The sequence below is a fragment of the Podarcis liolepis genome, assembly GCF_965112155.1.
Source record: "Podarcis liolepis genome assembly, chromosome: 5".
Taxonomy (NCBI): Eukaryota; Metazoa; Chordata; class Lepidosauria; order Squamata; family Lacertidae; genus Podarcis; species Podarcis liolepis.
The window spans coordinates 11700953-11715088 of record NC_139556.1 but is presented as its reverse complement, the minus strand read 5'-3'; the positions used below and the strand labels follow the sequence as shown (position 1 = coordinate 11715088).

Sequence of the window (14136 nt, the reverse complement as noted above, 5' to 3'; positions counted from 1 at the left end):
AAACATTTTGTGAATCTTTGTACTTTTGTCCATTTACTGTATTTTTCCCAATTTGAACTATAAAATGGTGATTTTCTTGAGTCAGAATGAGAGTACCCCTAAACATTTATTTTAAGAAAAAAGCATTGTTTAAAATAATACTATAATTTTGGCATAGAGCAAATATCCTTGTATATGTAGGGAACTTAAGGTCTGAAAAGAAGCCTGAGAGAATTGCTTCTCCCTACTTGCACTAAAAAAAAAACACATGCATTCAGTTCCTGGACAGTGAAAACCCATCAAGGATTGAGTCCACCAACTGGGTGTGATGAACAGCCAAGCCATTAATTGTTTTGCTGCTTGCCTGCGATTTTAATAAGCAAGGAAGATGTGCCCTTTCAGTTGCTCAACAATACATGGCTGGTAGACTTTGGTCATTATTAGTTGTCACAAATTTTGCAATCCTGTGCCAAGTGCTCAGCGTAACATCTAATGTTTGTGGGTATAACTTGTGCAATGGAACCCCTACTTCCCCCTGCCTTCCTTCCAGTTCTGTTCTGGATTTCCCCCTAGCCCTGCAGAACAAATTGAAGTCCTTGTGCAAACAGGACAACTTTGTTGGATCTTGCAGATCAAAGATATATTTAAATCTGTTTTTAGAATATTGGGCAACAATTTAAGAGTTGGAAGTATGAGAATCCTGAGTACAATGGTACCTCGGGTTACAAACATCTCTGGTTACAAACGCTTCAGGTTACAAACTCCGGTAACCTGGAAGTAGCACCTCGAGTTACAAATTTTGCCCCAGGATGAGAATGGAAATTGCACGGCAGCAGCGGGAGGCCCCATTAGTGAAAGTGCGCCTCAGGTTAAAAACAGTTTTGGGTTAAGAACGGACCTCCGGAACGAATTAAGTTCGTAACCCGAGGTACCACTGTATTGACTTTTGAACACTCAGGTTCAAAATTGCCATTTCCACTATGCTAAAGTGCCTACTGGGGTGTGTAACTTTTTTAGGGTATTGTGGTTAACCACATGACGCCCTGAAACGGTTGCTATCTAATAGATGAAGCCAGTATTTCCTTGACCCTTCTTAGATACCTGTCCTGGGTCTCAATTGCACATTGTGTGAATTCACACAAATGTGTCAAGACTTCAACAGTTGGTTCATTCTGGATCCCTGGTGCACAAAATTGACTGGCTGGTTGTCATTTTTCTAGGCAGTCATACAGTAATGAAAGCCCTGGATGATGTTGTGTTGTGATTTATTTAGAGCCAGTTTTGACCATGAAAACTGGAGAGAAGATTGGGTCTTCTTGCAGATAGACCTGTATGTGTAGGAATTGCCCGTTGTCAGGGGCTGCCTCAGGTCTCAGCTCACAAAAGACCAACGCCAAGCTCTTCTTATATACAAGGATGTTTATTGCAGTTCATTATTGGTTCCACAACCGAGGCGTGCAGCCCCGCGTCTCTTAGCCTTAGACGTTTGAAGTCCCCTCTGAATCGGTCCCGCCTCTACACCAGCTTAAGAGGCTTGTGCTAGTCCACCTCTTCCTGTCCTTCCTTTTCTGCAGGGTCTTTCTGCCCCCCTGGGTTCCTTCCCTCCTGCTTTCCCCTGACGCGGATTCCTCAGATGCCTGCTCCCCCCTCCTTCGTGCTTTGGGACCAGGTTCCTCCTCCGGGCTCTCTGCATTTCCGCGCGCCTCCACATTTGAACTTGGCACGCGTTCGCTACCCCTGAGCTTCCTCTTGACACTTACACTACTCCCTGTACTACTCTCCGCCCCTTTCCGGCAGGACGTCCTGTCCCGATCTCCTTCCCCTGTCTCCTTCCTGCTCTGCTCCGTGTGTAACACTGGGAACTCCACCCTCTTCACTTCGTTCCTGCTGGGAAGCCGGCCCCGATCTCCCACTCCCACTCGGGGTTTCCCTGCTGCTTCCCTGCTCCTGGCAAGTCCCCCCTGTGACCCCCCTTGGCCTGACCAGGGGCACCCCCTTCTGGGAATCCTCCGATTCACTTGAGAGACTCATGGAAGACCTCAAGTCATTGTCATCCTCTTCCTCTCTGTCCTGGGATTCTTCCCCCTCGCTCTCCGTCTCCCCCCTCACCTGTGCCTCTGTCCCTGAACCCCTGACACCCGTCTATCTTGCTTAAGATGAAAATGTTTCCTACAGTTCATTAGTTGATCTCCCCCCAAAAATGAAACCAAAATGACTTACAAAAAAAGGATAAAAACAAGTTTGAAAACGTGGACAGGAGGTTAATACACAAATTTTGTGTGCGTAACAGAGCCAACCCCCCACCCCCAAGAGCGAGTCAAAATAACTTGCTGAGAATTAGCTGCCGTTACTTCCTACCAGGTGAAAAAAAATACATGTTTTTTTCCCCCTTTACTCAAAGCTTTTACATTGTGACACCAATTGATTGATTGGCTAAACCAATTTCATTTCTGGAAACGCCACAATTGATAGCAAAAAAAAAAAAAAAAAAAAAAAGAGAGGAAACTGTGCTTACAATTTTTATCTTTTTACAGTGAGCAAAGAGCTATAGAACTCTACAAGCAATTAAAACCAAGACCCCCAGGTATGGAAATGGGTCCAGAACACTTTGTGTTAAATGGGAGGTTTTGCAAAGAACAGTAAGGCAGGCAAGTGCCGATCTGGACAGAGGTTGTCGGCAAAGGATGTTAAGCAAGCCCGGGAACATTCTGGAATGTTAAATTTAACAGATTAGAAAAAGCAGAAGTGAGCGACTGAATTGCTTACATGCCTTGCATGTTTTTTTTCATTCTTTTCAAAGTTTATATGATCATTTCTAACGGATCTCAGTTAGAGGGTAAGAATTTAGAATATGTAGACTTTCTGCTGCCCGTTCCTGTAGCATTAAGTATGAGTTTCCATCTTTTTGCCACCTAACTACATCACTTCTGCAGTTTTTTAAATGGTGTTTACAACAGTCTGTGAAACTCATTGCAAAAGAAAAAGAGGGAGGCATGAAGCAACCATTAGAAAGGAAAGGTTTGTGAGATTACAAAATATTCTAGCTACGTTTATCGAGCCTGCAGTTTCAGACTTGTCCTAAACAACTAACCAGTGTTTAGTAATGGGAAATGTGTAAATCAGTTTTCCTTCTTGTCAATGTTTTTTGATGTTTATCTGGTGGTTTTTTTAAAAAATGGCTTTTAAGAGGAGCACTGTACTGATCACGTGACAGGTATCCCTTTCAGATCATTCCTACAGTGACAGCACAGAGATGGTGAAGATCATAGTCCATACAGTTCACACTCAAGATCGCGTGCTTAAGGAACTCTTCAAACATCTTAGGTACAATGTGCATCCCTCTTTCTGCAGATTCCTGCATCTTCATTTCAATCTGATATATGACTAAGCAAACATATATTGATAGCCCATGTTAGGCCTGTGCTGAGTTTAAGATGTGTCCACTCTATAGTCACCCTTTTCGTTGATTTTATCTCTGTCCCTTAATGTTAACAGTATTACGGTAAGTTGTTTACATTGTTTGCAGTTTTGAAGGGAAGAAAGGCTAGATGTGTACAAATAAGTCTCAAAAAGGCACATAGATGCCTGTGTCTAGTTTTGTTTTGTTTTTCTTAAATTGCTTCCGGTAAATACAGTGGTACCTCGGGTTAAGTACCGTATTTTTCGCTCTATAAGACGCACCATACCACAAGAGGCACCTAGTTTTTGGAGGAGGAAAACAAGAAAAAAAATACTCTGAATCCCAGAAGCCAGAACAGCAAGAGGGATCGCTGCGCAGTGAAAGCAGCAATCCCTCTTGCTGTTCTGGCTTCTGGGATAGCTGCGCAGCCTGCATTCGCTCCATAAGAAGCACACACATTTTCCCTTACTTTTTAGGAAGGAAAAAGTGAGTCTTATAGAGCAAAAAATACGGTACTTAATTTGTTCCGGAGGTCCGTTCTTAACCTGAAACTGTTCTTAAACTGAAGCACCGCTTTAGCTAATGGGGCCTCCCGCTTCCGCCGTGCCGCCGGAGTATGATTTATGTTCTTATCCTGAAGCAAAGTTCTTAACCCGAGGTACTATTTCTGGGTTAGCGGAGGTTGTAACCTGAAGCATATGTAACCTGAGGTACCACTGTATCCTGGTTGTGAGGAAAAAATATATCTGTGTACTTCTGACAATGAGGAATAGTCGGGTGGCTAATCTGTGGCTGTCCAGACTATCATTGGTCCCTGCTAGAATGCCTAGTTCAGGCATGGCCAAACTTGGCCTTCCAGCTGTTTCGTGACTACAACTCCCATCATCCCTAGCTAACAGGACCAGTGGTCAGGAATGATGGGAACTGTAGTCCCAAAACAGCTGGAGGGCCGAGTTTGGCCATGCCTGGCCTAGTGGCTGGGATGATAGAAGTTGAAATCTAACCTCTGGAGGACCCATGTTAGCCAACCCTGCTTTAAGGTAGGATCTGAACCATTTATAACTTTACATTAAAACTTTTAATTGTTACTGGGAAGTTGTAAATGTCATAGAAATTCTACTCAATATTGATCCAAAGCAGGTTCCAGCGTATAATTATCAGAGTAACAATTTAAACACGTTGCAGGATTCCCAAAAAATAGACCAGAGGCAATTATATTTCATCCAGCCGAGCTTTGCTGCCACTGAAGGCAAATGAGCATCATGGTCACAAATCCAATACATTCAGGAATGGCACTGTCCATAAGAAAACCAGTTGCAGCAGACTTAACTTACAATAAGACTAAACCTTAACACTGTCTATATAAAGAACACCACACCTTAAGGAAAAGAGATAGAAAGAGAAAGGTGAAAACCCTGGCCCTACTTTTATAGTCAGCATGACCTTTACAGAAAGAGATAAGATAACCAGTTTAAACCAGCTGTACTCAGCTTCTCTGAAAGAAGAACCCAAACATCATGAACCTTCTGCTTGCTTCTTTCACACAGAGAAGCTTCCACTACCCTCTTGAGTTACAGTGGTGCCTCGCAAGACGAAATTAATCCGTTCCGCGAGTCTCTTCGTCTAGCGGTTTTTTCGTCTTGCGAAGCAACCCTATTAGCGGATTAGCGCTATTAAAGGCTTAGCGGCTATTAAAGGCTTAGCGGCTATTAAAGGCTTAGCGGATTAGCGGCTAAAAGGCTATTAGCGGCTTAGAAAAAGGGGGGAAGTGGGGGGAAATCGGAACACTCGCAAGACGTTTTCGTCTTGCAAAGCAAGCCCATAGGGAAAATCGTCTTGCAAAGCAACTCAAAAACAGAAAACCCTTTCGTCTAGCAGGTTTTCCGTCTTGCGAGGCATTCGTCCTGTGGGGCACCACTGTAATTAGAATAGGACAGAACTCTACACATCAGAAACGCAAACTGATAGTAAAGCCATAGAGCGCATGGGCAGAATAGGTGAAATGGTATTTTATTGAGCCGGTAAAATGTCATTTCATTGACTGCAATTCCATAAAAACATAGCTATGGCGTCCTGATCAAAACACCCTAATATTACTGGATGGCAATGGAAACCTTGCACGGCGGCTGTGTGGTGAGAATGCACATATCTACAGATTTGCGTGATCTGGTGTTCTGATCACGTGGCATCTCCTAGTTCTACATACTTTTGCCCTCCGTGTGAGTAACGTGTGTTTTCCTAAGGGGCTAAAGGTAAGGTGGTGAAACAGCCAGAGAATTTGTGATTTGGGAGGGTCATGGATTAGGGAGGCAGAAACCGAGGTAAAAGGAACTGAGGAAGAAAATAGTACTGAGAAAAGCAGGAGCCAAGGGGACTGCGAGGGGAGGGGGGGATATTGAGTGGGACCAGTAGGCAAAGAGGAGTTGTGTGTTGCTGGTAGGAAAGCAGCAGACCAGCAGTGCTTTCCTGCGGGTTTTTCCAGGAAACTTCAATGCCAGCTTTTTGTTTTCTTGTTTGTATTAAATCTTGTGCATGTTGTATTTGCTGTGTACTTTTGAAAAGCAGGTTTAAATGTTACCGTTTTGGTCCCTTTTCTGCTCATTTAGACGTTAAGATCAACACATATCCTTGGGGCTTCTGGGTACAGTGGTACCTCGGGTTACATACGCTTCATGTTACAGACTCCGCGATCCCAGAAATAATACCTCGGGTTAAGAACTTTGCTTCAGGTAGAGAACAGAAATCGTGCTCCGGTGGTGCGGCGGCAGCGGGAGGCCCCATTAGCTAAAGTGGTGCTTCAGGTTAAGAACAGTTTCAGGTTAAGAACGGACCTCCAGAACGAATTAAGTACGTAACCAGAGGTACCACTGTACTGGCGATGCAGCTTCTGAAGCTCTGAACCACAGGATCCTGGCAGCAGATGAAATGCATATTGTATCTTTCTGCAATAATTTTGTTTCTGTTGTCTAGATGACGAAAAATTGATGTCCAACATCTTTTTTCTTTTCTTTTTCCATCACAGCAAACTGTTGGGTAGTAAACAGAAGATTATTGATTTGCTTCCAAAGATTGAAGTGGCTCTGAATAATATCAAAGAGGCTGACAATTCAGTGATGCAGATGCAGGCGAAAAGGCAGCGGGAAATCTGGCATTTGCTGAAAATTGCTTGCGTAAGGGTTTGCCCTCTTGATTTCAGAAGCATTAAGAAGACATCCTTTTTCAACCAATTAAACATGATGTTACAGATAACTGTCTATCTAGAAGTGCATTGTGCTGAAGTTGAAAAAATGACATGGGATTTATTCCAGGAAAAGAAATTATAATCGCAGAATAGGTCTCACCACTAGGTTTACAGGAAGAAATATTTGCTTGTTGCCTGTTGGATTAGTGGCAATATGACACTTCGTCTCCAAACAAATTGCCAAAAACATTTGTATTGGTTTTCTCTTCAGGTGTGTTCTTCCTGGTATGCCCCACGGAGAGCCTCAAGGTCCATAAATAACAACACCCTAGTGGTCCCGGGCCCTAAGGAAGTTAGATTGGCTTCAACCAGAGCCAGGGCCTTTTCAATTCTGGCTCCGGCCTGGTGGAACGCTCTGCCTCATGAGACCAGGGCCCTGCAGGATCTGATTTCTTTCCGCAGGGCCTGTAAGACAGAGTTGTTCCGCCTGGCCTTTGGCTTGGAGCCAATTTGATTCCCTCTCTCTCTTTCTTTTTTCTTTTCCTTCTCCCCTGCGATGAGGCTACATTTTAATATTTTAATGTTGTATTTTAATTTTGTTTTTTAAGTTGTAATTATTCAACTTGTTTTTATTATTGCTTGTAAGCCGCTCTGAGCCTGGCCTTGGCTGGGGAGGGCGGGATATAAATAAAAATTATTATTATTATTATTATTTATTATATGTAATAGCTGCATTGTATGCTGGCTAGACAGACAAAATGCAATTTCAGACATTACAGTGTATGGGGGGAACCATGGATGGATTTGCACTTTCCTTTATACTACATAGTGTATTGTCCTATGTGCCTCATATCTTTGGGCCTCGGAGATTATAAATTTCTCCCCGCAAGCAGCGGGAGTGCTCCCGCTGCTTGCGGAGAGGTCCGCGAAGCCTGGAGAGCGAGAGGGGTCGGTGCGCAGCGACCCCTCTCGCTCTCCAGGCTTCAGCGAAAGCCTGCATTCGCCCCATAGGACGCACACACATTTCCCCTTCATTTTTGGAGGGGGAAAAGTGCATCCTATAGGGCGAAAAATACGGTACTTTGCTGAAAGTCAACAATTCGATGAATCTGGAAATTCTGGAGCTGAAAACTAGGAATTCTTTTTTCTTCTTTTTGTAGACCCAGAGTTCTGCCAAATCTCCTGTTAGTTCCAACGTGGATGGCACAATTACATCCTCAGTACCTGCATTGCTCTCGCAGACATCACCAGGAAATGCGCTTCAACCTCTTTCTTCTATGGAAACATCTAGAAATGTGTAAGCCTAATGGAAATTAGCAATTTGTTTGCTCTTTATAGCCATGGTTAAATTTTAGCCACTTACGCTCCACTTCCACTAGAAATTATGATACTGAGTAATAGTGAGAGGGCTTAGGTAAAGGTAAAGGGACCCCTGACCATTAGGTCCAGTCGTGGCCGACTCTGGGGTTGCGGCACTCATCTCGCTTTATTGGCCGAGGGAGCCGGCGTACAGGTTCCGGGTCATGTGGCCAGCATGACTAAGCCGCTTCTGGCAAACCAGAGCAGCGCACGGAAATGCCATTTACCTTCCCGCCGGAGCGGTACCTATTTATCTACTTGCACTGCATGCTTTTGAACTGCTAGCTTGGCAGGGACCGAGCAACGGGAGCTCACCCCATCGCGGGGATTTGAACCGCCGACCTTCTGATCGGCAAGCCCAAGGCTCTGTGGTTTAACCCACAGCGCCACCTGTGTCCCTTACAGTGAGAGGGCTTACTCCTGGTCAAAACATGCTACATAAAATGTGGCGTTTACCAAACTCTGACTACTCAGTTGGGATAATCCTGATTTTCCTTTTCAGGCCACCGTTTGCACATTTGATAGAAGAAAATCTAAGCTACCTCGACAATTTTAGCACTATTATACAAGAAGCAAAACGTGACCAGAGTAACAGCATGATGGTAAGTCTAGAGGGCTCCACTTGGCGTTGATTTTGAATAAGAACCTTTTGCAAAATGAGCAGCAAAGACTCTTCTTCCTTCTACCCCTGGAAGATAGAGACAAGTTCTTCTGTAGCCTTTTATTCAATACATCTTGAGCTGAGCTGAAGTGGCTCTTTTCAGTTTTGTGCGAGGGTGGTAAAATTTGGGGGCGAGTTCAGAATCCTTTTGAAATTTCAGAGAACTTTTCAGTTGTAGTCCGGTTGGCTGAGGATTGGGAGAGGAGAGGGGCCGTTAATTTCCTTTCCCTGCTTGCAGAATTTTCTTAATAATCTTTAAATACTCAGAACTCTCCAGTTGCTTGCTCAGTGCACTTGCTCCAAAAGGTTAATATTTTCACTTTGTGAAAATCAGCAAAAAGAAGAAAAAGAGAGGAATCTGTTGAGTGGGCTGTGTGGTAGAACAAAGAGATCTATCATGGGAGCAGGAGGGCAGGAATGGTAAAAACAGAGATCTTCCATTGTTCATCCTATTCCCTGTAGCCACATTTCAGCACTGTGTTTGAGGGCACTCAACAGATATGACTCCCCTTCCGCGCATCCCATCCCTCCCTCTGTTAGTCGCAGACTTCCCAAGCATACCACTCATGCTTCAACTCCACAACTGTCTCAGTATATTTTGCGCTGTGTAAGGGAATGTATGTGTCACTCGATTTTCTTCCACATCTGAATTTCACTAACGGCTCTCTTCAGTTTTGGTTTGGATAGCTTTCCAAGCGGGCAACAAATTTATCAGGTGCATGCATTGATGATGACTAGTATGTATCCCATAATAAACCTGTTGGTCTTTAAGGTGACCAAGCTTCTAAGTTGTGTTTGCTTCCATAGACAGGCACAGCTACCTCTCTGGAGGGTGAGCAATTTGTTTTATTCATAGCATACTCTGGGTTTGTTAATGAGTCCCAAGTCTGGAGCATGGGGTTAATTGGGGTCAAACATTTCAATAACCCCATGATAAACCCCAATCATACACCTTCATTATCAGCCCTTCTGGTTTTGCTGGTGGAGACTACCCTTGAAAGTGCCACAAAACTTCCATTAGGCGTTTTCATATATTATCCCCTCTTAACATTTTTCATGTTAATGGTTTGTCTTCAGGGGAATAAATCATTTTTGTCATGTTGTCACCAAAAGGCCAGGTCGTGTTCTGTTGGTTTTCTGGACTGACCTTTTGACTATCCGGTAAAGAACGGCCTCTAATTAAAACACAAACCAACCAATTTGCAACCCCCTCCTCCACAAGGCCGCAAAATGTCTGAAATTATATTTCCCTTTGCAAGCCCCAGGGTCAGTGTTATGGGAGGGAGTCAGAATGCAGCCTCCTGGATGGTCGCCAGATTCTGTGTACAAATCTGTAGGCGCAGACCATCACCCAACTTAAAATAGTCTGGCATGAAAATCCGCAAACTCGGTTCCATGGGTGACTCTGAGTCAACTCCCTGGGATAATTTATTGTTGCACATTGTTTCTAAATTTATTGTTGTACATTGTTTTAATTGTCTGTTTTAACCACATTTGCACATCAGTTTCTAATGCTGTGAGTGTCATCTATTTCAGAGGCTTCTACTCTGCAGCCTCTTATAGTTGTTTTAACTGCGAGTCTTTTAGTTCTTACGCTCTTGCAGTTGTTTTAACTGCATGTTTTTATTTGTTTTTAGTTCTTATCTGTTTTAATTATCAGTTTTTATCCATCCATTATCCGTGCTCAATCTTGTATTTTATTCAGATGTTTTATCCTATGCTTGTTTCTTTGTCCTTATTTGCTCCAACGTTTATCAGTTAAAAAAAAATCCTAACTGCTATTTTATTTATATGTTGTTGTTTTTTTATCCTGGTCTGTGACCATAATAAAGTTCATTCATTCAGCTTCTATGTTAAATGACTACCTGAGAAGTCTCCTCGGTTATCAGTTTGTGTCCCTTGCTCATCTTGCTCTTGTTCCCTGCTTTTTACAAGGGAGCACAGTTGATTGTTGTCCTGCTTTCTTTTGCAGAGTCTCGATTGGAATTGGCTGAAGTAGCTGAGTGTGTGAACAGAACTTGGAGAATTCACAGGGGTGCTCTGTGTGCATCTGTCCCGTCCTGGATTTATGATCACCTCCTAAATGCAACTGCCACTGCCTGAGAACCTTGCAGTTGAGGATGGCATTTTCATACATACCTGCTAAATCGTTCTTCTAAATCCAGGTTTGAGTGGCTCCAACCCTCTTAATAGAGTTCTGCAGCTGCTGTAGTCAGTCAGCAGCCTTACACCCCTTTGCAACAAACATCAAGGTCTGCTGATTATCTTCAGAGTTCCTCTTTCTCTTTAATTAATTGAGACCTTGTCAGACGTTGCCATGCTATATTCGTCCATTCCTGCTGGAACTTCTTGGGAAGTTGGCTGCCCCTGCTTTTCACACTAAGATGTATAGTCCTGATGGAGTCATGGGGGCATATAGTGCAATGTAATGAAATGTACAAAGAAATGACACAAATTGCCCTACATGTAGTTACTGAATTCTACTAAGGCAGGAACTAGAGAGAAGACATGGAAAAGTCTGTAAATAGTTTGTAACATGGTTCATGAATTGGTTCCCCCTTTTCTCTCTGGTTCCTTAAAAAATGATTGATATTCGTTCAGCATGGGTGGGGAATCTATGGTCCTCCGGATGTACTTCCAACCCCATCAGTCCTAGCCAATTGTTTGAGAAGATGGGAGTTGTAGTCCAACATCGTATGAGAAAGGCCCAGGTCCACCATCCCTGTAACATGGAATATTTTGATTATATATCATCTATTTTTAAATATGTTGATTTTTGTATCACCTGACTTCAACCTAACTAGGGTGGGTTACAAATGTAAAAAAAAAAAAAATGAATAAAATGATCCTAATCGGCAATGGGTTTTGCTAGCTCTGTTGTCATTGCATTGGAACTGTAACAACATATAACAGTTCCCCAGTATACCTTTGGAAGAAAGCTGCCCTTTTGGGAAAATTAACAGTTTGGGGGCTGATAGCACCCCTTTGATTTCTGGAAGTCTCCCCTAAGTTTATTATGAAAACTACAACTTATTTCAAATACTTATACGTAGGTGTGTTTTTCAGAAATAGAGTCCTGTGACAAAGCACCGGACCGCTGTTCTCTTTGCAACTCTCTGTTCCCCCATGCCAGCAAATAAATGTTCCTACCTATATAATTCAAATTGTACGATTACTCAAACAGTTGAACCGGTTACGCAGCTTGTACATGTTTTTACAATCTCAGATGTGTTTTGTACAGAACTTGGTACACACTACAGCAAACAGGGTAAACTTACAATGACTGAAGTCAAGTTTACTTGTTTTAACGTGGAAGTAGCTCGGCAGCCGTCCCTAAATAACAGGTATGCAGTCATCTTTGTATAGATCGAATTCTCATTTTCTGTCGGCGATGTACATGGTCATACATGTCTGACACGAGGAAATAGAAGTATTTGGTTTCTTCAGGTGGAACGAGACACAGCTCTTTCAGTAGATTCTGCATGCTGGCTAAGAGCCTTCTGATCAGGAGAATCTCGGAGCCAACTAGCTGTCCTGAGGATTCAGATCTCCGAAGAAACTTCAGCATGTCTGGATCTTTCGGCTACAAAAATCCAAATTTAAGATCCACAAACTGAAAAAACCAAGACTGCGTTTCATAGAGATTCTAGGCAGATTCCACTACAGTGGTGCCTCGCAAGACGAAAAGAATCTGTTCTGTGATTCTCTTCGTCTAGCGGTTTTTTCGTCTTGCGAAGCAAGCCCATTGATGGATTAGCGGATTAGCGCTATTAGCGGCTTTTAGCGGCTTATCGGATCAGCTGATTAGCGGCTTAGAAAAAGGGGGGGGGAGGAAAAAAACCCCGCAGGAACTCGCAAGACATTTTCGTCTTGCGAAGCAAGCCCATAGGAGATTCGTTTTGCGAAGCACCTCCAAAACAGAAAACCCTTTCGTCTAGCGAGTTTTCCGTCTTAGGAGGCATTCGTCTTGCGGGGCACCACTGTACTATACAGTGGTACTTCCAGTTGCGGACGGGATCCATTCCAGAGGTCTGGCTGGATCCTGAGGTTTTCGCAACCGGAGAGACCGCTTCTGTGCATGCAAGCGCAGCGGTAGAACGCATGTGCAGAAGCACTCTACCGCTTTGCGTATGCGCATGCGGCAAAAACCCAGAAATATACTTCCGGGTTTGCTGCTTACGTATCCCGAAGTTTACATAACGGAGAGAAACGTAAGTGGAGGTACGACTGTATTTTGTTCTGGAAACACTCCTGGATTAAGAGCCTTGTACGATTCTAAAAGAGGGGGGAGATTCTGAATGTAGATTCCTCTGTTCGCTTATGAAAGTCATAAGTACAGAATGTGATGTAAAAGGGCTAGATAAATTTTGTCATGTTAGCTTTCATCATAATTTTGAGTAAAGGCTGCAAGGATGAAGGTGCTTTCCGGGTCTCCTCTCCTAGAAATGCAAGGTCCGGTTTAGTGCAAGAGAGTTTAGAAGCTTTGGATCTGGTTTCAGTGCCAGCTTCAGCTGGAGGGACATTCATGTTTAACCAGGATGACATTCTGGGTAAGGAAAGGCAGCATGCGATACAGCCGCACAAAGGAGCAGCTCCCTTTTTCTTCAGTCCAGTCCTGGAAGGAGGATTTAAACCAAGCCACACCATTTTTACTTGCAACAGGCATTTCCCCGCCTAGAAAGGACTAGGGACTTACATGTAAAGTTCAATGTTTGTAGGCCTGAATATCCAGTTTGCGTCTAATTTACTAATTTAGCTTGGGCTTTTTTTCTTGAGTCCACACCTGGCTCCGTTCCCCCAGTTTAAAAAACAGAGGCAGGCAAGCTGGAGAGAGACCTCATATTTTGATTACAGTGGTGCCTCGCAAGACGAAAAGAATCCGTTCTGTGAGTCTCTTCGTCTAGCGGTTTTTTTGTCTTGCGAAGCAAGCCCATTGACGGATTAGCGGATTAGCGCTATTAGCGGCTTTTAGCGGCTTATCAGCTTATCGGATCAGCTGATAAGTGGCTTAGCGGCTTAGAAAAAGGGGGGGAGGGGAAAAAACCAGCAGGAACTCGCAAGACATTTTCGTCTTGCGAAGCAAGCCCATAGGAAATTCGTTTTGCGAAGCACCTCCAAAACGGAAAACTCTTTCGTCTAGCGAGTTTTCCGTCTTGCGAGGCATTCGTCTTGCGGGGCACCACTGTATTCCTTATTTATCAGTATCACGTTCATATGCATTCCACCTTTCCTGCAAGGAGCCCAAAATGACATTCATGGGTCTCTATCCCTCCTGTGTTATCCCCACCACAAACCCTTGAGTTAGGTTAGGCTTAATATCCATCCATCTTATTCCACCTTTTGGATTAACTCAGTGAAGTTGTTTAGCTAGCAGTGCCTTTCCTCGCCTCCTTTCCCGGTTAGAGGGTAATACTGAAACATCTACAATACCTACTGCTTTTCCCAAGAAGAGGAACGTATGGTAAGAAAATTCTTACTTTCTTATGTAAAGCTTTTGCTTAGGGAAGCATTTAAAAAAATCTGAATTGTATTTTTCTATTTTTCCCTTTTACCATC

The 14136-nt window shown here is 43.5% G+C and overlaps 2 protein-coding genes across 4 annotated transcripts in view; one reads left to right on the top strand and one right to left on the bottom strand.

The window, feature by feature from the left end:
* CHUK (component of inhibitor of nuclear factor kappa B kinase complex) overlaps positions 1-11439 on the top strand; it is a 32142-nt gene extending 20703 nt beyond the window's left edge. The window contains exons 16-21 of the mRNA XM_083505459.1: positions 2514-2563; positions 3207-3303; positions 6402-6549; positions 7721-7857; positions 8422-8521; positions 10553-11439. Coding sequence (XP_083361585.1) covers positions 2514-2563; positions 3207-3303; positions 6402-6549; positions 7721-7857; positions 8422-8521; positions 10553-10579 — 559 coding nt within the window. The 3' untranslated portion in view covers positions 10580-11439. The remainder of the gene's footprint in view (positions 1-2513; positions 2564-3206; positions 3304-6401; positions 6550-7720; positions 7858-8421; positions 8522-10552) is intronic.
* Positions 11440-11849: 410 nt separating this feature from the next.
* ERICH6B (glutamate rich 6B) overlaps positions 11850-14136 on the bottom strand; it is a 35140-nt gene continuing 32853 nt past the window's right edge. For all 3 annotated transcript variants that reach the window (XM_083505462.1, XM_083505463.1, XM_083505464.1), the window contains one exon: positions 11850-12163. In XM_083505462.1, the coding sequence (XP_083361588.1) occupies positions 11933-12163 (231 nt within the window). In that variant the 3' untranslated portion in view covers positions 11850-11932. The remainder of the gene's footprint in view (positions 12164-14136) is intronic.